Here is a 23,693-nt window from a genome sequence, read left to right as displayed (position 1 = left end):
CAGTAGTTTAAAACATTTATGAAAACAACAGACTCAAATACCGTATATGAAACTTCAAGTCGATAAAAATCTTAAAACTAATACATTTGTTAGGATTGTTAAGGTACAATTATTTACTCAGATAAATTTAATTAAGAAATCCTATTCAAATACAAATTGCTCCAATGGATCTCAGCAAACATTTCTCAGTTCCATTAATTTTAAAAAGTATATTATACTTTCATTCCAACTTGCTTTGGTATGGTATTGGACTGTTAGCAACTTAGTTTCCCTTTTACAATCAGTAATTCTGCGTCAACGACTTGTTCGTTCTTATTTAAACCTCCCTTCTGTTCGAAAACCTCCTCCAGTGATCGAAAAGAAACGTGGTTTCATCGCAGGGTTCAAAGAATGTAAGTTAATAAATATTAACGACTTTTTTATTTAACTTCTGATTGTATAATGACAGATCAATATAAAAATTATCATTTCTACCTAGAAGATTCACCACAGTATACTCATTTCTATTTTATTTAAGCTGCCGCGTGTCAATACTGTTTTGAAAACAAATCTATTTGCAATATTATCATTATTATAAAACGATCTTTATTGCTAGATTCAAATTAACTGTATAATTTAGGAACTGGTGTTTGGATAACATTCACTAATGATTTTTACGGTGTGACAAATCATTTTAAGTTTTTATCCACACTTCCACTTTTTCTGTATTTCATTTTTAGTAAATATTCATAGTGCATTTATTGTTGTCCCACACTCTTGATTTCATTCGTCACAAGCGATTTACGGAGCGTTATCATAATAAGTGAAACAATCTTTTTATTGAGATCATGAGCCGACCAGTGTTAGACTACGACTGATAACCTTGAATCAATGTACAGCTTCAAGGTTGAACGGTTCATGATCTCAAATAAAAGTCAAAAATTTCCAGCACCCTATACTGATAATCCTTTTATTGCAATCGCTTTTTTGCAATAAGAAACAAATGTATGATCGTCCGTCTGAATAGTCAAATCTATTTCTTGATCTTGAAGAAGGGGATGGAGTAAACAGCCTTGTCTGACTTCGGTCCTAACTTGGAATGCATCTGTCAGCTGTCATCCATGCATGACCTCGCACTGTAGTCCGTCGTATGAATTCCGGATGACGCTGACGATCTTCTCAGGTACACCATAGTGTCGAAGGAATTTCCATAATGTTCTCCTGTCTACACCATCAAACGCCTTTTCACAGTCAGTGAAGTTGATGAATAGTGACGAGTTCCATTCGATTGATTGCTCAACAATGATCATCCTTAGTGTTGCAATTTGGTCTGTGCACGACCGATCCTCACGGAATCCAGCCTGTTGATCTCGAAGTTGGTCGTCTACTGAGTCATTCATCCTGTCCAGCAACACTCTGTTGAAAACATTTCCAGGTAGTGTGATGCCTCTGTAGTTCTCACACTTGCTCATATCTCCTTCCTTTGGTATCTTGGTGAGGTGTCCTTCCTTCCAGTCCATCGGCACTTGTTCTTCCTCCTAAGCATTCCTGAATAGAAGGTGAAGCATGTTTGCAGTTACTTCTATGTCTGACTTCAGAACTTCAGTTGGTATATTGTCAGGCTTGCTGCTTTCCCATTCTTGATTTGTCTAATGTCCATCCTGATTTCCTCTGTCGTTGGTGGAGGGATATCTATAGGGAAGGACTATAGGTGCTGCTTCGATGTCCGGTGGATTCAATGGGACTGGTCTATTCAGCAGTTCTTCGAAGTATTCTACACACCTTGTCCTCCGTTCTTGAATCTCCGTGATTGTATTTTCTTGTTTGTCCTTGACTGGTCTCTCTGGTTTATTATATCTCCCTGCTAGTTTCTTTGTTTTATCATATTACTTAGGGCCTAAGTATTGTTCTTACGTAGTACACGATGTGTGTTGTTGATGTGAATCACAACCTCAATACTTTTGCAGTTACGAGGAATTGTGTTGAGGTGAATAGAATATCTATTATTGATTAACTATATGGAATATGCTTGTTTCACCAATTTGTACATTGCAGTAATGACTGAAGTAAAACTAAATTTAGGTTTTACAATATGTCAACTAGTTGCATCCAGGTTGAAATCATTAATTATTGTGAAGATGGCATCATTTTATCCGCAATTTAAAACTTCACTGCTTTACATTTGCAAACCTGGCGTAGATGTAAAAGATTGCTTGAGTGCCTGGCATTGCCGAACAGATTATTTTCTAACTGAACTGAGTCCGATATCCCAACCAAATATATTATAGAAGATTGATCCACTGATTAACTGATGGAATTTAAATAAGAGAATTAAAGCTAGTGTGTTTCCATGTTAAAATATCCAACTACTAGTATTTCTGAATTTCATCTCAGGTAATAGATAAACAATTTTAGAAAATACTGGAGATCAATAAAAAAAAACTAAATTAAACTGAACCCCTTTCAGTCTTATGGGGAATAAGATGATTTTTAACCGCTTGTTCTGGATTTAAAATAAGTATCAATAGAACTGGATTGAGTAACAATTGCCATCACTTGTACTACATTTTAATCCTCTGTTGAGCAACTGCTGCTTTACCCGTGTTTTATAAACTTTTGTTTGATGTATTGAATTACTTAAATAAAGTCAACTCGATGGATCTAAAAATATGTTTACTGCTTTCCTTTTTCGTATGATATTAAAATGCTGTTGACCGGGGAGATATTTCGGTTTTTTTGAATATCACGATTTTAGATCTTAGTTTGAATGAGTTACTACTACTTGTCTTACACATTGATGAATAAAGGTTTCCTTTAGACTTTTTTTTGAATAATTTTGCTATCGCGACTCATGCGAGCGATACATAAATTACTTCATTTGTTTGCGAATAAAATCTATGCCCTTTGTACAATCCCTATCAATAAAGTCCTTATGTGTTACATGTTATTGATTATTGAGTGTTATTAATATGGGCATACTATTCTCTCTTTGTCATGCTCATAGTCGATTTCAAATATTTCCCTGTTTATACACAGTATTTCTTAGTGTCATAGTAATTTTCGTTAAAATTTATTTTATTTCTTAAAGCGTTAAATAATTCACGTTTGTTAGCGGAGTTGGATTCAAGAGAACGAATAGATGCGAAAGCTTGGCAGAAATCTGGTCACAAGACTCCTCCCGTTACATTTATTTCTGACCCGACCAAGCTTACATCAAATCACCAAAACGTTTTCCCTCCTGACAAAACAACTAATAACGGATATCAGGTACAGTTAGAAATCAAACAAAACCCCAAAGATCGGTAATATTTCCAAGCTTACAAAGACAGTTTGTATAGTCATTTCAAAATAAATAGATGAATTTTTTCATTGACGGATTCTGCTTTTAAATGTTATGTCTACATCAGTGTTATTCGCATAAAACCTCGGAAAAACAATATCGTATGCGTGTGGGTCACCAAGTTCGTACTTTCATGCCGTAATAGAAAAAATCGAAAGCAATAATAGGATTCCTTGATAATTATTCAAGTTTTAATCAATTGGAATATATTTATTGTATTAGTTACTACGTCCTTAGATATATGAAATGTTTAGGCAACGAATTAAAATTACTTTGGCATAAAATCCGATTATGACTATTTGCTAATGATGTTTTTACTAAGCTTCCGTCAATGCTTGGAATGAAACTGCTAACACACCTATGGCCTCGTTGTTTACACAAACATTACTTGAATATTCTTTAAAGTTCATTAAGGTAATCTCAGTGCGACATCTAATTCTCCTGCCTTTCTAAACAGTTCGAAATGTCCACCCGTGAGAAACCGTCACATATTGTGATGATCGAATCGAACTCGACGGTAAGTCACAAACATTTTTAGTGTGTGTATCACTATTCCATCAAAACTAAGGTAGAAGTGATAGTGTAGTTGTTTACGATACGAAGGCTCAATTGTATTGGGCTTTTCAGTTTGGGATTGTGGAGATTGTTGGATTTCATTAAATTTATGAACCGGTCACTGTCACACCACCATTGTAAACATAGAGACATTGAACGGCCGTTTCATCTTATGCCTGCCGTAAAACCTTAATGCTCTGAGTTCAACTTAATGCTGATCGTCGTCATGCGCTTCGGATGATATAAAAACTAAGGTAACACGACTTTTAAGTATAACTTTGTTTTTAGAGGTTATCTAATTGAAACCAGTTCATAAATCACATACAAGTTTCTCACAAAGTCGCCGAAACAAAAACAAATACAATCTAGGAGAGGAAAATATCGAAAGTACGATGCGACAAAAAAGAATTCATTACATTACTTGGTTCTGGTCGTAAAAATTGGTTACTTGACTCTTGGAAAGCTTCATTGCAATATGTAAACCTACCTGCCAATAGAAAGCACCTCAACGTACCGAAATCGCTGATCAAGCTACGCCAAGTCGTTTCATAGGATCGCTAACTCGATACAAATATGTTTGTGTGCAACTTGGTGAGAGACCTATGAGGACATGTCAATTCGGTGCTACCGATGATGTGTAGAATAGAGGCCTTAATAATCCTTCAACGCTTTGCTAGGGCTCATGAGGAGCGAACCCAAATCTGAACATAAGGTCAAATCACCGCCCCTCGCCAGGAAATAACTACTGGGTTTCAAAAATAGTTGCATTTTTCGATCCTAAGGCAGCGTTAGCTCCGTGGATCGACAGGTTTAACTGCAGTGTCCACCATCGAAGGACGTGACAAGGAAGTAGACTAACCTGCACTATCACAAGTCGAGTCACAGCTTACAGAAAACTGTCAACCTCAAATGATGCTCGTCAACTTTTTTTGCTTTTCCCATCCTTATTAGACTTCATCATAGGTGAGAACCTTATCTCCAAAAGACTGTCTGAGTTTTCAAAAACTGACCTCCCACCAACAGATTTAATTAATGACTTCGGATGCGCAAGTGAAGATGCCGTCTTCTGACCGCATTGCGTAAAAGTATTTTGAATGCATTCCTCTCCGTCCAAATGAAAGACACTGGTCTGTGTTAACACTTGAAATAATAGCGAGTATGTTAGGCATGTATCGACCACTTCACTTATTTTGAAAGTTCTACCGTGGTCCAGATATCATACAAACATTTTGATTATCGGTTTTATACTGGTTAATTCTAATGGTAGAACATCATTTAGTTCTTACAAGGCCTTAAACTGCTGAAAAAGGCATTCGTTTGTGAATGCGGGAGCAAAATGGCTGCGAGTAAAGAGAAACACAAATTAGGGTGATATTATGCCGCAATTTTGGTTAGGGTTGAAGCTGAAACATAAAAACCAGTTTATATAAGTCTATGGATAATCTTCATAAAGTTTCAACAAATTCTGCTAACCAAAATTAGTGAAATGATATAGGCTAAGATTTAAGGATTAGGACGAAGATGAGGTGCTAAGGATTTGAGGTTAATGTTGGGATTTACAATCTTGACATAACAGTCGGATTTAGGTAGATTAACCGTAAAACCTAATCCCAACTGTAACCTTAAGGAATGATTTTGAACCTTAACCTTTAGTCCGTAATTAAACTGTCTGGAAAACTTCTATTTCTTTTAGCCCTGATTATAAAACCTCCATCTTAGTCCCAAACCACAATCCTATAGCATAACTATGGACACTAGTCATAAATTCTAATCTTAACCATAAGTATCTAATTGTGCTTGTGTAGTCAAAACTGGTTATCTACGTTGAAAAATTTGATGCGACCCTGTAGCTATATGTAGTTCCATCCTTGATGCACACTCATGGTTCTACTTTTCTAAATCAAGTTATGAGTAGTATTCAGGTAAGCATTCAGACTAATTTGAAACTAGGGTTCAATTTATGACACATAAAATAACGTAAACTCCTATGGCTTAACTTCGACCCTAACCCCAAACTCTAATGATTAAAAGCTCAGAGTCAATCTAGATAAGTTCATTTAAAAAGTAAGATTACAACACCTAGTAAATCCCTCATTTCCTATTCTGACTAGTTCACTCAAATTTACTTTTCTCCTAATGGCTTGAATTAGTCAGGGTCCAAAGGCACCATAACTTATAAACAGATCAATCAGATTCAGTATAGTGAATCTTGGATCTTTCCGTAAATTTCAGTAGTTTCCTTTAATGTAGAACACTGAAAAATTGTCAGAAAACTGCGTTTCTGCAGGCTCGAAGAGCTGTTCACAATAACAAAACATCCATACGCTCAAACAAGAATTGCTAAGTGTACATATAGCTAAGACTTTCAGGGAGAAAGTCAGACTCAAGACAGCGTTAACTGAACTTTGCACGAGATTCAAGACAGTTTAGTAGGGCCTAAGACTATATTGAGGCTAAGTGAAAAATTGCTTATATGTACCACTTTCGAGACGGATTACGCGTTAAGTGTAGTGATTCTAAGCACAGGCAATTGTGTTTTTGTGACTAAAAGATATTCACCTAATCTAACCACTACTTCTAAACTATTAAAAACCTAAATAGTAACCCTAAGACAGTAGGACTCTAAGTTTAGCTGATATCATTTCATGATGAAACCTTCGACACTTGGACTTAAAATAACACCTCTTGAATTTGCGCGCTAAATTAATTTGTCTATACTGCTACAATTTATTTTTGCATTGTAGTTGGTGTTACTGCACGGTAAAAACTCTGAGCATGGTTCCCAATGTAAACAACAAAATCTATCTCTGATTCCGAGTTGTAGACTTTTCCAATTACTAATCATATCAAAATTTCATCTGCTTCATTACCTTTTATTGTAAGCTTCTTTATGACTAAACGGTTTCTTAATTGCCTAGTGAATTGCTCAACGTCGTCTCCTATTTATTTATTTAAACACAAGCATTGGTACAAGGAGATACCAAATATATATGCCCCACACAAATCGAATGATAACCCTAGCCCATCAGAAGAAAGTGTTTAGTCCTAAGAAAAATTATTACCAGACTATTTTATGGACAGCTTTCGCGGGATACTAACGTGACCGTGAGAAACCTCAACCGCTTTCTAGTTATAAAATAAACTTTACAATTAATGTGATGAATTAGGAGCTTGAGCTAATTGTTCCAATCACAGTACTTTCAACATACATGACGAGTTAGTCAACAGAACGTCGATCCGAAAAAGGCTGTCGATAATCCCAACGTCCCGACTGTGATGACAGTATCAGTAACAATTAATCTTTAAAACAAACCCTTAGAGCTATGAGCTTCATACAGTTGATATGTGGTTCACAAAAACCATCAACAGAGAGACATCTATCGAACCTTTTTCATGTTGATATGTCACAGAGAACCTAATCATTTGTTAGACAGATAAGGCTAAGATACATTGATCCTATGGTAACTTAAATACATTTGAACTTGAATATACTGCTTTTGACCTCACATGGGCTACTATTATGTCTTTTACACAAGTGGTTTATCGTGTAGATTATCTCGAATCCGAATAACCCAATTATTCCTAACTCTGATGTCTTCGTATGATGACTGGGTTAAAATACACATCAATTATGAACCATCTGACTAATGTAAAAGTCATTTCAGGTATCTGTTCAAACACAAGTTAGCCAGTCAGTCAGCTACAACGTAGGACCAGGAACATATATGCATCGGTCCAAGTTGCCATGCCTCATCAGCACAAAATAAACACTAAATTCATAGAGACAGTTACTTGAATGGTAGTAATTTAAAAAAAGACTGCATTTAAGTATTAGTTCATAGAAAGAAAGGTATAAAGCAACTTTGATCTTACGATTTAAGGGAAGACAGAGTGTATACACCTACGCCATTGTGATCCATTCTGAGCAATGTCACCCAGAGTCTCCAACCACTGGTTACAACAGTCATGTGGACCTCAATCAAGTAGTCTGCACCTACCAACATGGCTCACACCCTAGAAGTTAGTGACTTTATGGACTGATGCCAAGTTCTGGTTTGGCCGCCCCTAACTTTCTTCTGTCCATACCCAACACCAGCCTGCATTGTGCGTCGTGGTAGTTAGGCATGCGTACTACGTGGCCTAACCTTCTCAGTTGATGAAGATGCACAACCGCATCAACTGGTTTACTATCACTCCCTAATGCCCTGCATCCAACACAAGAAACATAATACAGTTTTAGTTCCTAGTGCTGCGAATTTTGGTGTGCAATACACCCAGGGGGGGGCATGTCGCTATGTTCGTCATGCTTATTTGGAAAAAGTTATTCTCTATATTTTTGATATTATGGTTACAGAAATTGTAGAATATTATGCAGATTAGAAAAAGGCGTGTAAATACATGGAGATCGGAAGAACAAAAAAACAGGAATAAAGCACAATTACTCCTATGAGACTGCCCTGTCAAAGTACAAAATTGGCCGAGAGTTAATCGTACTTTGAGCCACTAATGGTGAGCATTGAAATGAATTCGGACTTTATAAATCAAAATGGTTAAGTAGCGGAGGCCACCAAGACCTGTGATATTTCAACAATAGAACAGTCAGTATAACAATCTGATGATTTAGATATGGGAATGTGAATTAGTGAACGCAAAACGACAGCCTATTATTAGAGAAAGAATCCAGAGGTAACCAAGGAAAGAATTATTAACTGTTGAACAGAAATTGAGTTGTCTAGTTTGTCATTAATACTGTTTTCAGACAATTTACAGCTGTTGTCTCTAAAGCTACTAAAGAGGTTTAATTTTACGATTAACTTTTTGATACTTCAAGTAAAGTTTGAACAGCACATTTGATCTCACAGTATCAAGCGTGATCATTATCGTTCAATGTATGGATAGTGATAAAAATTCCATCAATTCTTATGTTCCCAAGTCACGTCACTAAAATTCAGACAAAAGAGATCATACTGCTCAATTCTACATTATTTGAATTAACGTATACAGCCCTGAAGTACTTATACAGAAAGCATAAGAACTGCTGTAAACTACATCACTTCATACTTACACACTAACTAGACTTTGTTTAAAAATACAACACAACTCAAATAGTCATAAAATAAAGAGAATGAACTCATATTAAAAGATTTCGTTGAACACGCAAGGAGGATAGGCAAGAAGCTAGTCTACAATTTTACTGATGATAAAAGGTAACAACAGAAATTGTTTATTCTCAATTACTTGGCATTCAGCTGCAGCTAGCTGATACCAACTTTGGTTATGCAGAAAAATTATTTCCCATTAGTGGTGAACGACATTGAGAGTGAAGACAGGTAGATAGTACAGCTTTCACTAAATAGCGACGGTAAGTCACTGTGGTGACATTCATCACAGTATATATACACAACGGTTAGTCAACATTTGGGTATTGACTTGAAAAATGGATTAACTGGATGCTGATACAGCATATTCTCGGTTGAGTGAAGTACATCTCATCAGTCTGTAATCTCAGCTAGTCCAGTCTTAAGATTATTAAATGAGTTGCATTCTTTATTAATATAAAATAAATTACATGAATAGTAAGTCATTAATCAAGATATTGAGCAAGCCAATTAAACGCCTCACCATACCCTTGTCGTTTTAATATACTGCACATGAATAGTTCAATAGGTCTCCCAGAGGGTATTTGACTTTTATTAATGGTACCTTTTCCCGTTGTGATCCCCTGTAACCCCAAGAAGTACCGCAATTCTTCCTCGCTAGCTGCACCGGGCTTATCTATTTTGTTTCCGAGTATTAAAATAGGAGCGTGAGCAATTTGCTCATCCTGCAGGAGATTGTCCAACTCCTTCTTTGACTCCAAAAATCTTTAGCAAGTACATAGAAATAATCCCAGTAACTAACCTGTTACGATCGTATGCATCTACCATAAAGACAAGGCCATCAACAGCTGGGATGTAATTTTTCCAAACGCGCCTTGCTTGTTCGTGCCCACCAAGATCAAATGTCGTAAATCTCATTCCACCGATTGACAATTCTTCAGAAGTTGGATGAAGTGTTGGAACATGTTGAGCCATGCGATCATCTTTCAGACGATGCAATAATGTTGTCTTCCCAGCATTATCTAGACCTAGAAATACCAGCTTTCCGTTTTTTTGCCATAAGCCGAGATAACTGAGAACCTTCGACACAGAACCAGATAGCCAGTCCCAAATAAAACTCATGATTTATACTAAATATATAGAGTGTCGTCGTAGATAGAGTACCGACATAATTCCTATTTACGTCCGACACGGGGCTGCCCGTGATACGAACAAACAATTGTTAACCCTCACTAAGCAGGATGGTATGTTGATTGACCTGTATAACTCATTACAGTGAAATTTTTCTTTTAATTACCAGTATGTCATTATAAGTGATTGTTAATGAAAGTGTTTTCTCTCACTAGAACAGCCTACTAGGCATTGAACAATGGATAAGAAGGACGGATTCCTATCCTAAGTTTTACCCTCTGAGATTTGCGAACCATTGTTTTATTGAACCCAGAGATAATTAATCCTAGCGAGAGGAAAAGACGAGGTGTTACAGCACCTACTGCCTTCGCAGTCCACAATCCAGTGAGATGTCACTGACTCTAACCAAATCATCCAGCAGTTATGTCACTGAATATCGAACAGTTCATCGGTCCCCTCAATCATTCGACATAGATCATCTACATTGGTGATCTACATCTTGTCTTAGAAAGTGAAGATACAAGAGCTGTAATCGCTCACTGTAAAATATAATGGGACGACCATCCAGTCATATTATTCATTGAACATGGTCAAGAGTGTTAGCAACTTTATTAAGACAGTGACTAGCTACTAGGATCGAATGCTCGATTTGAGGTCTGACGTTGATGAGCATGAAATCCAGTATTTTAATCAAAGCTTGAATCTTTGAGAAACCACATTGCAGATGCCGTATTACAACATGTGGGCCTTTCAAGGTCAGAGTTTGCCATTTTCCTCAAGTGTTTTGTTTTTAACCTTGTGAAAAACTTATCTAATTAACAACAAACCAGTGGTCAGTGTTATACCTGCTCTTCATTTGAAAAAAATTCCGTGAGCTCATTTCATAAACCCTAGATTTGAAATCCTCTAAATCAGTTCGGAGCTGCAACTTATAGGCATCAAATATTTTCGTTTTTCCAACCATAACGAGTCTATAATTTTATTGATGATAAAATTTAACCATAGTAATTGTCTGTCCTCAATTACTCGGCATTCAGCTGCAGCTAGCTGATACCAACTTAAGTTACGCAGAAAAATTATTTCCCATTAGTGATAAATGAGATTCAGGGTGAAGACAAGTGGATAGTAGTGTTATCACGAAATATTGATAATGCGTTTTGTTGTTCCTCTTAGTGCACATACTTCTTTTTCTTAAGTTTTTCTCTAATGCTTTAGAAAAATTGAGTTTTCTGCTACCTGGGAATCTATTTTGCTTTGTGGTGAATTCCACTTTCCGTTGTCATGATTCTTGTGTCATTATTCCTTCAGTTTTTCTGAACTTTCTCAAAATTAAACCTCTGATGCTTTTGTCCCTTGGCCATCGTTTGTTAATACTTATTTTCAAATAACACTATTTTGAAGTACTGGTTCCATTTATTATGTGGTTTTTTAATTTTACATTATTCGTGATTGTTGACAATGCTTTTCATTTTGGTCTTGTACAACATTTGTTAAAAAATCACTCGCCTGTCGTTACTGACTGTCAATTTTTCCCACATATTTTTAGCAGCATATTTTGGATGTTATGAGGTATTCGGATTGGTCGATAATTTTCCACTAATATGACGTATTGACTCTCTCTAATTTGTTTTGATAGCATATCGTGAAAATTCGCGTTGGAGGCTTTGTTTCGTCTTGGAAGTGAGGCTGGTTCATAAGCCACGTCTCCTAGAATTGGCATTACGGCGTCTTCTTTGAAACAATTACTTGTAATGTATCTGAAGCAAACTGAGATTCGTGGTACGAATTTCGAAACTTTCATCGAAAATGCATGTCGTACGACGAGTTCGGAGAAGGTTTCTTTGAATCAAGACTGGTTAAAATTATGAATCTATGGTTCTTCACAATGGACCGAATATGTCGTATAAAACAGTTTATATATGTAAGCAAAAATGGATACTGGCTAGCAGTGGAATCCAGAACGCGCGTTTCGTCCTATTTGGGACTCGTCAGCTGGATGTACCTGCATCTCAGTGTTGATGTTCATTCTGGGACTCGAACCCAGTACCTTTCGCTTCAAACGCCATCTCGTTATCCACTCGGCCACTGAGTCCTGATGGCCACTTGCTTGTGCAATGGGTGGATTCCACTGCTAGCCACCATCCATCTCTGCTTACTATAATTGTGAATTTAGTCTATATCGAGGCAATACGCACAGTATGCACATATGCCAATTAGAGACTGACCAGTTGCAGTCCTAACACATCGATGGGAAGATTCAAACAAACAATACTGGGTAAATTTCAACTTCACCCCATTGCACAAGCAAGTAGCTATCAGGACTCAGTGGCCGAGTGGATAACGCGATGGCGTTTGAAGCGAAAGGTACTGGGTTCGAGTCCCAGAATGAACATCAACTCTGAGATGCAGGTACATCCAGCTGACGAGTCCCAAATAGGACGAAACGCGCGTCCTGGATTCCACTGCTAGCCACTATCCATCTTTGCTTATCATGCTTGTGAGTTAAGGCTATATTGAGGCAATACGCACAGTATGCACATATACCAATTAGAGGCTGACCAGTTGCAGTCCTAGAAACATCGATGGGGAGATTCAAACAAACAATACTAAGTAAAGTTTATATATGTATTTATTTGGCCAATTTCTTTTATTAGACACATACCATTCAGTAGTAAAGAATTAGTAATGAATTTTTGTTTAGAATAACTGAAAGGCTGCCGCGACATTTGAAGCACCCTTGTTTTGATTCAGAAATATTTGGAATTTTATTTCTCAAGTCGACAGTAAGATCTCTTGAGAGGAAAGCACTTTCATAGACTTCCCAATAGATCTTGTTCATTTCGAAAGTTGTATTGTTACAGGAGAATTTCGGACTGTTATGCTATAGAATAACAGCATTCCCGTGTTTGAAGTTTTCGAACAGTGAAAAGATATTTCACCTCGATGAAAATTAGGTTATTAAGGCTACATAATCAAAACTCAGAACATGATAAAACAGAGTGAATTTAAATACAACCTCTAGGAAGGACAAATAACATTCCTTAACATGCCAGTGAGGCATCTACATAATTGCGTCTGATACATCTGGTTGTCTCCATCTGTATTTGTTCGTGTGTATGAGATAGAATAGCTAGGTCATCTGCGAAGTGCAAATCGTCTAACTGTTTCCGAGATGTCCATTGTATTCCGTGCTTTCCCTCAGATATCAAGATCTTCGTAATCCACTCAACCACCAGAAGAAGGAGGAAGGGGGAAACTAAACAGCCTTGTCTGACTTCGGTCCCAACTTGGAATGCAGCTGTCATCCATGCACGACCTCGCATTGTAGTCCGTCGTATGAATTCCGGATGATGCTGACGATCTTCTTAGGCAAACGATAGTGTCAAAAAGTTTCCATAAGCTTCCCCTGTCTACAATGTCAAACGCCTTTTCACAGTCAGTGAAGTTGATGAATAGTGACGAGTTCCATTCGATTGATTGCTCAACAATGATCATCCTTAGTGTTGCAATTTGGTCTGTGCACGACCGATCCTCACGGAATCCAGCCTGTTGATCTCGAAGTTGGTCGTCTACTGAGTCATTCATCCTGTCCAGCAACACTCTGTTGAAAACATTTCCAGGTAGTGTGATGCCTCTGTAGTTCTCACACTTGCTCATATCTCCTTCCTTTGGTATCGTAGTGAGGTGTTCTTCCTTCCAGTCCATCGGCACTTGTTCTTCCTCCTAAGCATTCCTGAATAGAAGGTGAAGCATGTTCGCAGTTACTTCTATGTCTGACTTCAGAACTTCAGTTGGTATATTGTCAGGCTTGCTGCTTTCCCATTCTTGATTTGTCTAATGTCCATCCTGATTTCCTCTGTCGTTGGTGGAGGGATATCTATAGGGAAGGACTATAGGTGCTGCTTCGATGTCCGGTGGATTCAATGGGACTGGTCTATTCAGCAGTTCTTCGAAGTATTCTACGCACCTTGTCCTCCGTTCTTGAATCTCCGTGATTGTATTTTCTTGTTTGTCCTTGACTGGTCTCTCTGGTTTATTTTATCTCCCTGCCAGGTTCTTTGTTGTTTCATATTCCGTTCTTTTGCAGCTTATTCCGCCGTCGTTGCTAGTCCTCCCCTGTATTTCTGCTTGTTGGCTTTGATGCTCTTTTTCACTTGTTTGTTTGCTTCTGCATAGTATTCTTTGCCTTGACTTTCTCTGCTCTTGTTCGGCTGTCGTTAATTACTGTCTTCGTGTTCTTCCTTTCTTGGATCTTGTCCAGGGTTTCTATAGTGATCCATTTTTTGTGGTGATGCTTTTACGCCTCAGCATCTTCTGACACGTTGAAGTTAGTACTACTTTGATCTGTTCCCAGTTGTCCTTCATCATATGATATAGTTCTGTAATATCATTCTGGGTCATTTGAAGTTTTTCTTTAACTGACGAAACCTAGACGGCAAAAAACTTCGTGATTTCCAGGATGCGGTCAACAGATGCAGCCAGCTCGTAGACCATCATCGAAAGTTCTCTGGACAATAACTTCTCTCATTCTTAGTAGCATGTCTGTCGCAAGTCGATATCAATAAGGAGTTGATCTAACCTTTGTCTATCGGTTAGATTTGCGCGTTTCAGAATCGACCGTTTTAGGGTTTCGTAAGGTTCCGAAACATCACTAGTAAACATACTAGGTGTGACGTACCAGTTGAATTCGCGCGGTAGTGCCTTTAAGACTGCGAGGGATTGTGCGCGTGGAAAATTCATGCAATTCTCAAAGACGTTGTTCTCTGCGTAGCAGAACCAAACTTCGATATTGTTGAGTCAGAATGGCATTAGTTAAAACGAGGGTGGTGAAATAGCTTTTAACTTAAGTTCGCAGTTGTAAAGACGATCTGTCTGCAGACCACGAGAGACGGGTGACCTCGACTGCTGCTGGTATCATAAACAGTATGGAAGGTCTTCCAGAAATTGCAGTAAACCCTGCAATTATCCGAACCAAAAAACGAACGACTCGAAAAACAATTCGCGAAACTCCCCAGCCGGCACGCGTTAACGACAACTGTGGCCGGCGAACACAGCCGTCTGTTATAGGTCACAGATATAATAAAGAACGTTCGCTACCTGGTAGACCTGAAAGTTAGCATTCTTCCTGAGAATTCTAACGACCGGCTTCACGAATCTGTTTTACACTTACAGGTGGCAAACCAAAAGCCAATCGCCAGACATAGTAAAATGTTGGTTTACCTAAACGTGGGCTTACGCAAACCCATTAACTGGATTTTCGTTGTTACAGATGTTTCTATGCCAGTCATTGATATAGACCTCCTACCACATCACAACCTACTCATCGATACGCGCGAACGAAGGCTAGTAAACGGAAACAGCAAGTTATCTGTTTGCATAACTTCTTCTTGCGGTTGCAAATTATCCCCAGGCACAATTAGACATACAATAGATGCATTCCATCAACCATTACTCGATAAGTACTCTGGGATATACCAACCGCAACAAAAATTGCCGTGTGTAAACAGCAATGTTACACATCACATCACGACTACAGGACCACCTGTATTCTCGAAAGCACGCCGAGTGGCACTCGAAAAACTGAAGTTGGCCAAAAAGGAGTTCAACCACATGGAATTATTCGGCCATCGAACATCCCACAGGAAGCTTCCATGCACATGGTACTTAAAAAGGGCTGATTGGCATCCAACTGGTGACTATCGTTGACTAAATGCGAAAACTATTCCTGATCGTCACCCGTTGCCTCACATTCACGATTTGGCAGCTACCTTGAAAGGCACAACTGATTTTTCGAAAAACGACTTGATTAAATCGTATGACCGAATTCCCGTGGTTGTTTACGACATTCCTAGAATCTTTATTATCACCGCTTTTGGTCTCCGCGAATTTTCGCATATTCCTTCTGGCTTAAGAAATGCTGCATAAACTTTGCAGAGATTCGTAGACGATGTCTTTAAGGTCTCAACTTCGTATGTGCATATGCAGAGGACCGCTTCCCCTAGCCATCCAAAATGGTTGTTCATCTGTTCACAGCGGTCAGCAGGATGATTATACAAGAATGACCCATCCAAAAACCGTGCTGTTGGGTTGAAAGCACGTTTATGGACAACGTAGATTGTCATATAGCTCCTGACATGTTGAAGTGATTGCCTCCTTGATCCCTTTCCAGTTGTTCTCCAAGGCAGTTCCCTCTTCTTTGAGTAGATCTTGTTAGGCTTGTGATCCGTTCCCGAGAACTAGCTCGAATTCGTTGAGTCTTTCAGTGTCTCAAAGGAAAGTCGTACGAAACTTTTGTAATGCTGTTTCTCTAGTTGTCCAATGCTTCTTTAGCATCAGTTTCATCTTGGTCATAAACAGGTGGTGATTTGAGGCTGCGTCAGCTCCTCTCTTGGTTCTCACGTCTTCCATTGACCATCTGAATTTTCTACTGATGCAAGTATGGCCGATCTGAATCTCTGTAGTGTGATGCGATGAGATCCATTTATCTTTGTGTGTGGGAATATTGTACAGCCTGTAACCAAGTAGTTGAATGCACATAGGTTGCAAATCTCTCACCATTTTCGTCTCTCTTTCCCAGTCCATGTCGTCCCATGATATCTTCGTATCCGGTGTTGCCCATTCCAACTTTGGTATTTAGATCTCCCATCAGGATGGTGAAATCCTTTCTTGGACACTTCGCTATGATTGGTTGCATCCTCTAATAAAACTGATCTTTACTGTCGTCGTTGCTATCATCGGTGGATACATAACACTGGATAACATTTATTGTGATTTCCTCTCTCTTTCTTTAGAAACATGCTTTTCTGACCCTGGGTCCGTGAGATTCCCATTCTACAAGTGCATTTTGTGCTTATCTGGACAGCATTAGAGCGAATTCCTGAGTGCGTGGAGCATTTTCCCCTCTTGACTGGAGTACAGCAGCATCTCTCCCGTATCTAGCCTTTGCTGTCCAACTAGGGTCCAATGGGTTTCGCTGATTCCGAGTACTGTCAAGTTGTATCTTCTCATTTCCACTGCTGTTTGACTAGTCTTCCCTGTATCCACATTGTCCGGATGTTCCATGTACGTATAAAAGATGTTGTTTTCCTTGTCAGAAGGGTCATCGTTCTCGTTACTTCCGAAGAATCTCGGTTTTCATCCTGCGATGGTCCCCTGACAGTGCGGTGACTGTACGTAAAAGCTACTAAAAGTGAGATGTCTTGATGTGGTTGGAAAAAAAAGAGAGGACATATTACGTCAAAAATCACTTCCCAGTGTTCTTTACGTTAAAATCAGGTCACCTTTAAATTTATGGCAGTATATGGTAAAGTAGTCTCAAGCCGCTCTTTGTATTGTAAGCCCAAGAGTTCATGAATTGCACCGGTAGTTGTCCTCCCCAGGATATCGGAGTCGCATTTTAAAGAGAAGATTGAAACCCGAACGTAGTTTTCACGTTTGAATCTCACTAAGGTTATGTATGCGGCAAAGAATATTTTGGTGCCTAACTCGATGTCTATCTTAAAGTCCTTAGGGTTTTAGATCCCTTAGCTGTGACCTCGCGGCAATGGGTGGTGGTCTCAATATCATGGCTTATTGCCACCCTGGGGTCCGTGTGAGACTGGACTACGGGCACTGGTTCTTCCCCTATGTCTTACCTACTTACCTTTTTATCCCCAGAGTGCATGTAGATACCTGCTTGAGTTTGGGCACCAGGACAGTAGCACAGCCCGCACACAAATCAATTGACTTGCGTGGTGCATATGTATGGTCAGTGACTGGCCTGTCAGCACGGTCCGTCCTACCAAGCTGTTGAGTCATGTTTCTTAAAATCGTTTCATCCTTGCAGTTCGATTTAGCGTCAGAATAGGAGGTCTCACTATGTTTTCTTACTTTTCTTTTTCTGAGTGTAAGTCATCCAACCATCAACCTTATCATATCTCTTGATGACATCATCCACACCGCTCAGTCTTTACTCCTCCATAGTCCAGTGCTGTAACTGTCGACTCATATATCTTAGAGCTCCCTGTGATTTGTTTCTTCTCAAAGTGAATTTTCTTTTCTCTTGGAACAAAGCCTACATCTGTGCGTTTGTTATGCGCTACGCTATTGGGGTCCACCTTGATGGTTTTATTCAAATCCAGAGCTGGACTCATGATAACGCTCTTCCTGTTTCCTCGAAAACTGGAAGCTGCTCATCTGCTGTTGGCTGTTTGTCTGAGACTCTCTTTCTAGCTATGTTCAGCGGCTCAATCTCCCCAAGAATTAGCTGAGACTTGGTAGAGCAACACACTTTGCTCATCCAACGTGATAATGGTTTGTAGCACATTTTACATGCAGCCGGTGTGAGTCCGGTGCACACGTTGTGATAGTCTTTGTTGCGGTTATCACATTGCATTCCATTCTCGTCCGGGAAAAATATGCGGGTCTACAACATAGATGTTTTACGCTGCTGCTAGATACGGAAGCTCGGTAAGCAAAAGCTTCTATTCTGTGCAGAACCACTTGTTACATGTGAACCGTTTTACATCAACCATACTGACGAAAGCTTCACCTACACCTGTACAGGACTTTCCGAAGTGGACCTGAGTGCTGACCTGGTGCTCCGTAAACTGCAGAACCTAAGGAAAGACACTTCTCCTGGTCCGGATATGGTTCATTCCGCTGTATTGAGGGAAGCAGCTTCAATCCTGGCGACACCACTTGGCGTGATGTTCGCACACTCGCTAAGCAGAGGCAAACTACCGGAAATATGGAAGCTGGCCCACATCACACCAATTTTCAAAGGAGGTCGACGCAGTGAACCCTCAAGCTACCGGCCAGTGGCCCTTCTCTCCATACCTTCCAAAATTATGGAATCCCTAGTATTCGACGGCATACTAGAACACTTATCATCCTCAAAGTTCTTCTCACCTCAACAGCATGGTTTCAGAAAAGGTCATTCTTGTATGACAAACCTGCTGACTGCGGTGGATAGATGGACAACCATCCTTGATCGCAAGGGGAAGGTTGACGTCAACTACTTGGACTTTTCAAAAGCTTTTGATAGGGTCAACCATGCATGTCTTATCAAGAAGCTTGGACGATTGGGTATAAAACGCCCTTTAATTGATTGACTCTCTTCATATTTAGAAAACCGACACTTTAAGGTCAGGGTTAACTTCACTCTCTCTAAGGCTATGGAATATCCTAGTGGGGTCCCCCAGGGCTCAATACTATGACCTCTTCTCTTCTTGATTTATATTAACGATCTTCCTCAACAAGTTTCATCTGACTTATTGCTTTTTGCTGATGATGTGAAACTTTGGGGAGAGATACGTAATCATAATGATATACTGGTTCTTCAGGAGGATCTGACTCGACTTCAAAGTTGGGCAGACGACAACGGACTTACCTTTAACACTTCAAAGTGCAAGGTAGTCCATCTGAGACATGTTGCAGACTATAGTTATAACTTAGGTAACTCACCTCTAGAAGTTTCCCAAGTCGAAAAAGATTTAGGAGTGTTGCTACCCTATGACCCTAAATCGTATGCGAACTGTGACAAAAACGCCTTTCAAGCAAACCTTGCACTGGTAACATTGAAGCGCGTTTTTGGCCAGTTTGACGGTAGAACCTTCCATATAATCTTCAACAGTTTTATTCGTCCCCATTTAGAGTACGAAAACATAGTATTTCCTCCCTCCCTCCAAAAGGATAAGGTCACTCTGGAACGTATACAACGTCGAGCCACGAAATCAGTTCGGGGTCTCAAATTCAAACCTTGTGAAGAGCGCCTCAAATCACTTAACCTTTACCCGTTAGAGTACAGGCGTCTTAGAGGTGATCTTCTTATGACTTACAGTATCCTTAATACTTCTGGTCATCCCCTTAAACATATTCTTAAGCTTAGTCATAACACTAACCTAAGAGGTAACACCCAGAAATTGGAGACCCTATATAGCAGAACAGACTGCAGACACAACTTCTACTCCGTTAGAGTTGTCAAGTGCTGGAACTCGCTGCCGACTGAGCTAGTCCAAGCGACCTCCCAGGAGTCCTTTAAGAGGAAACTTGACTTATTCTTAAGGACTAAGAATAACATATTATTATGATTTACCAAACTCTTTTTTTCCTCTATTATCGTTCATATACCTAGGTTCTTACCTGGAGGTATTGGTGATCCACTGCTACCAGACACGGAAGCCCGTTAAGCGAAAGCTTCTTCTATTCCGTCCTCAACCATTTGAACCATTTGAACCATTTGAACCCGCGGTGGTCATTAGTTGCGGTACGTGATGCCTTCTACAATTGCCATCTCTCCGCCAGATACTGAAGGGGATGGGCGTTGGATGAGTCAAGTATTAGCGTAGCCCTTACTTCTGACGTTTATTAGCATACAAGGTTTGTTTGCCAGGCCCGAAAGAAAGAACCAGATGTTGTATTACTTGGTGACTCCATATTCGTTTACATGCAGTTTACACAGGCAAGTTTTAATTCTGATTTGATTCATTTCTGTAGACGTACAAAAAGCACATAGAGCCATTACATTGTGTAAATTTTAGTATTAGTAATGATCAGACACAAAATGTGTTGTGGAGAATCGAAAATGGAGAACTGGACGGCTTTTCGCCTAAGGTAGGGATTGTATATACGAGCACTTAAACTCTAAGGTGGTCGTAATCATGATTGGTAGTCACAACGTTAACGATTCGGAAGAAGAGGTTGTTAAAGGGATCCTGTCCGTCGTTGAAAAGACAAAATCTAAGCAACCTCGCGCTTCGTTGATAGTTATGGTCAGTACTCTGTTGTTCATTTTTGTTTTCAGTTTCTTGTCAAAATGCTTTTGAAATTTTTCCAGTAAACTGATTTGTCAGCCAATAATGTGGACATACGCTGTAATACAGAATGCTCTGTTTCTTGTCTTAAAAGTTGTGCTATTTCTGTTCTGTTTTTTTGTCATGTCAGTTTTTAAATCGTGAACAGGAATACAATAAGGAGTGTTTATATATTGAGCAACTTCGTTCGATCCAATGTTATTTATCATACCTTCAATTCCAGACGGGAGAAATGTTAATATACGTATTTGTTACATTAGCAATGACTTATATTTGGTCAGTTATTGTTGACAAGTAATTTCGGTACTACTTACACAGATGTTTTCTTTTGTTGATAACTTCAGTCGGCTAGTGTATCTCGGTATTACAGGCTGGGTGAATAGCTCTGGTATGTTCTTAGTCCTATAATTTTCAACAGCTCTGTGCTTAACTACTGTTACTCTCGAATGACTGCCTACATTCACCAGGATACCATGTAGCTAATATGATGGCTGTACAGTGTTTTAAAATATGGAGAAGGTATCGTGTTTTTAAACAATTTTCTCCGATTAACGCATGAAGTTCGAGCGACTTCTTAACCATTGTTGACCATATCAACACATGAACGTCAGATGATTTAGTATCAATAATTAAGTTCATAGATATTAACCGGTCAGTGAAAAAACTCCATCTTTATTCATAATGAAATAAATGACAATTGACAGTTTACAATTACCTACCGTAACGAATATACCTGGTACTTACAGATACTTCATAGCCTTTTAGTAAGCAGACTTTCAAAAGTTACTTTTTTTTTCAAATTATCTTTGATATGTCAATCAATCGTCTTATTCTGTTATCTTCAGTATTACCATATTGTCTTCCACCAAATAGTCTAACCATATTACGAAATTCGATTTATTTTTTCTCAAGGGTCTTTTACCGTGTGGTCGAACTCCAAACAAAAGACGCACGAAGCATGAACAGATTAATAAACTACTTACAGAAGCCTTCACCTGTCGACCTGATGTCACGTACTTGAACCCTGACTGGGATAATTTTATCCAACAAGATGGAACTATTTCACATCGTGATATGTTCGACTACATGCATCCTACCGAAAATGGTTATGAAAAACTATGTGACCCTTTACTAGAAGAACTGCAAAATTCTCTGCACACATTCTTAAAGACCAACGCACCCAATAGTTTTGTCGAAGATTCATAATTTCCAGGTTTCAGACATTTTGGTATTCTGTACAATATTATTCCTATTTCCGAGTCAATTCTTTGTCTATTTAATTTTGGATTTAAATTATTGTGCTTTGTGGTTTTTCATTTATAAACTTATCGGTGCATTATTATTTGGGTTTCTTCATTCTTTACTTGACTTAATTCATCGTTCACGTATAACAAAATCTTAATACAATGTTTCCATAGCTCTATTTTCACTTGGTTACTTTGTTTATTGAATGTATTTTGTTATCTTTACGACTACCTTATGTCATTTGATTCTCCTTGCCACTTGCTGTGGGCTTTATCCAACTTATCAATGACTAGTATATTTATTACGTATTTCAGACATGCTTTCATATACTTCAGTTGTATCCTTATGGATCAACTCCAGTGATCAATTGTTTGGTGGAAATTATAGCTAATACAGAATAAACTGTTTGGTTTTATATTTTAAACAATTTTTCTTATTAATAATTTTGACTAAAGCAATAAAAGTGGATATTTGTAGGTTAAATTTAAGTATGTTCTTAAATAAAAACTAAGAGCATACGGATATAATTGTTTAGGAATAAAATATTAGTGTTGACGTTATGAAATCTCTATAAAGTAAAATCGAAGTTAGTGACAGTAGAGGTCATATAAAAACTGTGAATTAATAATTGGTGTCATGGGGAAAATGCTTAACAAACATTTGTAAGTGATATCACCATGGTAAGGCAGGATTGACAACTGAGTCTTTTTGGGTAAGTAAATTTGGTTTAAGTCCTCGTATAACAATCGATTCAGCTGAAATTGGTAAGTTCAACTTACTTTGTCTGCCAATCACCTTGGAAAATTTGGGTCGTCAATATAGTGTCTACTGTCAAGTAAGTGGCATGCAATTAACCTACTGAAAATGTGCAGTCTTTTTAGTCTAAGCTTTTCCGCATTGTGCTCAGGGACGTAGACACGAACCCTCTTCCTTTTCCCCTAATGTATGCGCTTTGATATGTACGTGTAAACTGGTAGTTCGTTTTTATATGCAGGTATAACAGTAATTAACTGTAGTTCGGGTTTTTAATGTTCAGTTTGTAGATCTTAAATTTGTTACATTATTAGGATATAAAGCATTGTACCATTAGAATCACAAATACCTTATATACTGAATCAAACCCGGGTACTCTGGTCGTTTTTCTTGACATAGATTAGTCAAGATGAAAGGTCAGACAAAAGTCAGTTCCTGAGTCTTTGAATGCTATTTAAGCGGATACTACTCATCGGACGTCTTGTTTGATTAAGCAAATAACAACAATTATTGGTTCTGATGTAATAGACTCATAATGTAACTAGACGTTTACTATATTGAGACGTTGATGAACACTTTCACTGTATATATCTCAACTGGTTTTAGCTGCCTGTCTGCATTTGAATAGCATTCTGTTGTTTTATTTCGTGTGCAGCTTTCTAGTGCTGATTAATATTCTTCGGACTGTTTAGTATGCAACAGTTTTTAAATAATTTGCATAACTTCCGCTCAGAGCATTAAATGCATCCTTCTAAAAAGATGCAAATCACACCCACATACGTTAGGATGTTGGCCAAG

General features: G+C 38.6%; 3 protein-coding genes and 2 non-coding genes across 5 annotated transcripts; 3 read left to right on the top strand and 2 right to left on the bottom strand.

Annotated features, from left to right (window-relative positions):
* Positions 1-46: 46 nt before the first annotated feature.
* On the top strand, positions 47-3,351 carry Smp_161990 (hypothetical protein; the record flags this gene model as incomplete). Its single annotated transcript, XM_018793202.1, has 3 exons — positions 47-103; positions 209-392; positions 3,068-3,351. 3 exons carry the CDS (start codon positions 47-49, stop codon positions 3,283-3,285), a joined length of 459 nt encoding a protein of 152 aa, XP_018647738.1. The 3' UTR covers positions 3,286-3,351.
* A 5,990-nt stretch (positions 3,352-9,341) lies between these two features.
* Smp_073590 (GTP-binding protein-like protein) lies at positions 9,342-10,165 on the bottom strand. The gene is made up of 2 exons (XM_018793201.1): positions 9,776-10,165; positions 9,342-9,738 (listed from the first exon to the last, which is right to left on the bottom strand). Exons 1-2 carry the CDS (start codon positions 10,093-10,095, stop codon positions 9,459-9,461), a joined length of 600 nt encoding a protein of 199 aa, XP_018647737.1. The 5' UTR covers positions 10,096-10,165; the 3' UTR covers positions 9,342-9,458.
* Positions 10,166-12,126: 1,961 nt separating this feature from the next.
* On the bottom strand, positions 12,127-12,193 carry Smp_tRNA_02062_Gln_TTG.1.1. Its single transcript has one exon. It is a non-coding gene (tRNA).
* A 481-nt stretch (positions 12,194-12,674) lies between these two features.
* On the top strand, positions 12,675-12,741 carry Smp_tRNA_00680_Gln_TTG.1.1. Its single transcript has one exon. It is a non-coding gene (tRNA).
* A 7,616-nt stretch (positions 12,742-20,357) lies between these two features.
* Positions 20,358-22,565, top strand: Smp_073600 (putative platelet-activating factor acetylhydrolase ib; the record flags this gene model as incomplete). Its single annotated transcript, XM_018793200.1, has 5 exons — positions 20,358-20,420; positions 20,456-20,524; positions 20,581-20,697; positions 20,733-20,855; positions 21,810-22,565. 5 exons carry the CDS (start codon positions 20,358-20,360, stop codon positions 22,101-22,103), a joined length of 666 nt encoding a protein of 221 aa, XP_018647736.1. The 3' UTR covers positions 22,104-22,565.
* Positions 22,566-23,693: the final 1,128 nt, after the last annotated feature.

The sequence above is a fragment of the Schistosoma mansoni genome, chromosome 1 (genome assembly GCF_000237925.1).
Source record: "Schistosoma mansoni strain Puerto Rico chromosome 1, complete genome".
NCBI classification, from domain to species: Eukaryota; Metazoa; Platyhelminthes; class Trematoda; order Strigeidida; family Schistosomatidae; genus Schistosoma; species Schistosoma mansoni.
Note: the sequence above shows the minus strand (reverse complement) of the source record. Positions and strands in the feature narration are given on the sequence as shown.

Coding starts and splice junctions, on each gene's coding strand:
- Smp_073590 (XM_018793201.1), bottom strand. CDS start 10,095: ATGAGTTTTATTTGGGACTGGCTATCTGGTTCTGTGTCGAAGGTTCTC. Junction 9,739..9,775: donor GATGCATACGATCGTAACAG/GTTAGTTACTGG, acceptor TACTTGCTAAAG/ATTTTTGGAGTCAAAGAAGG.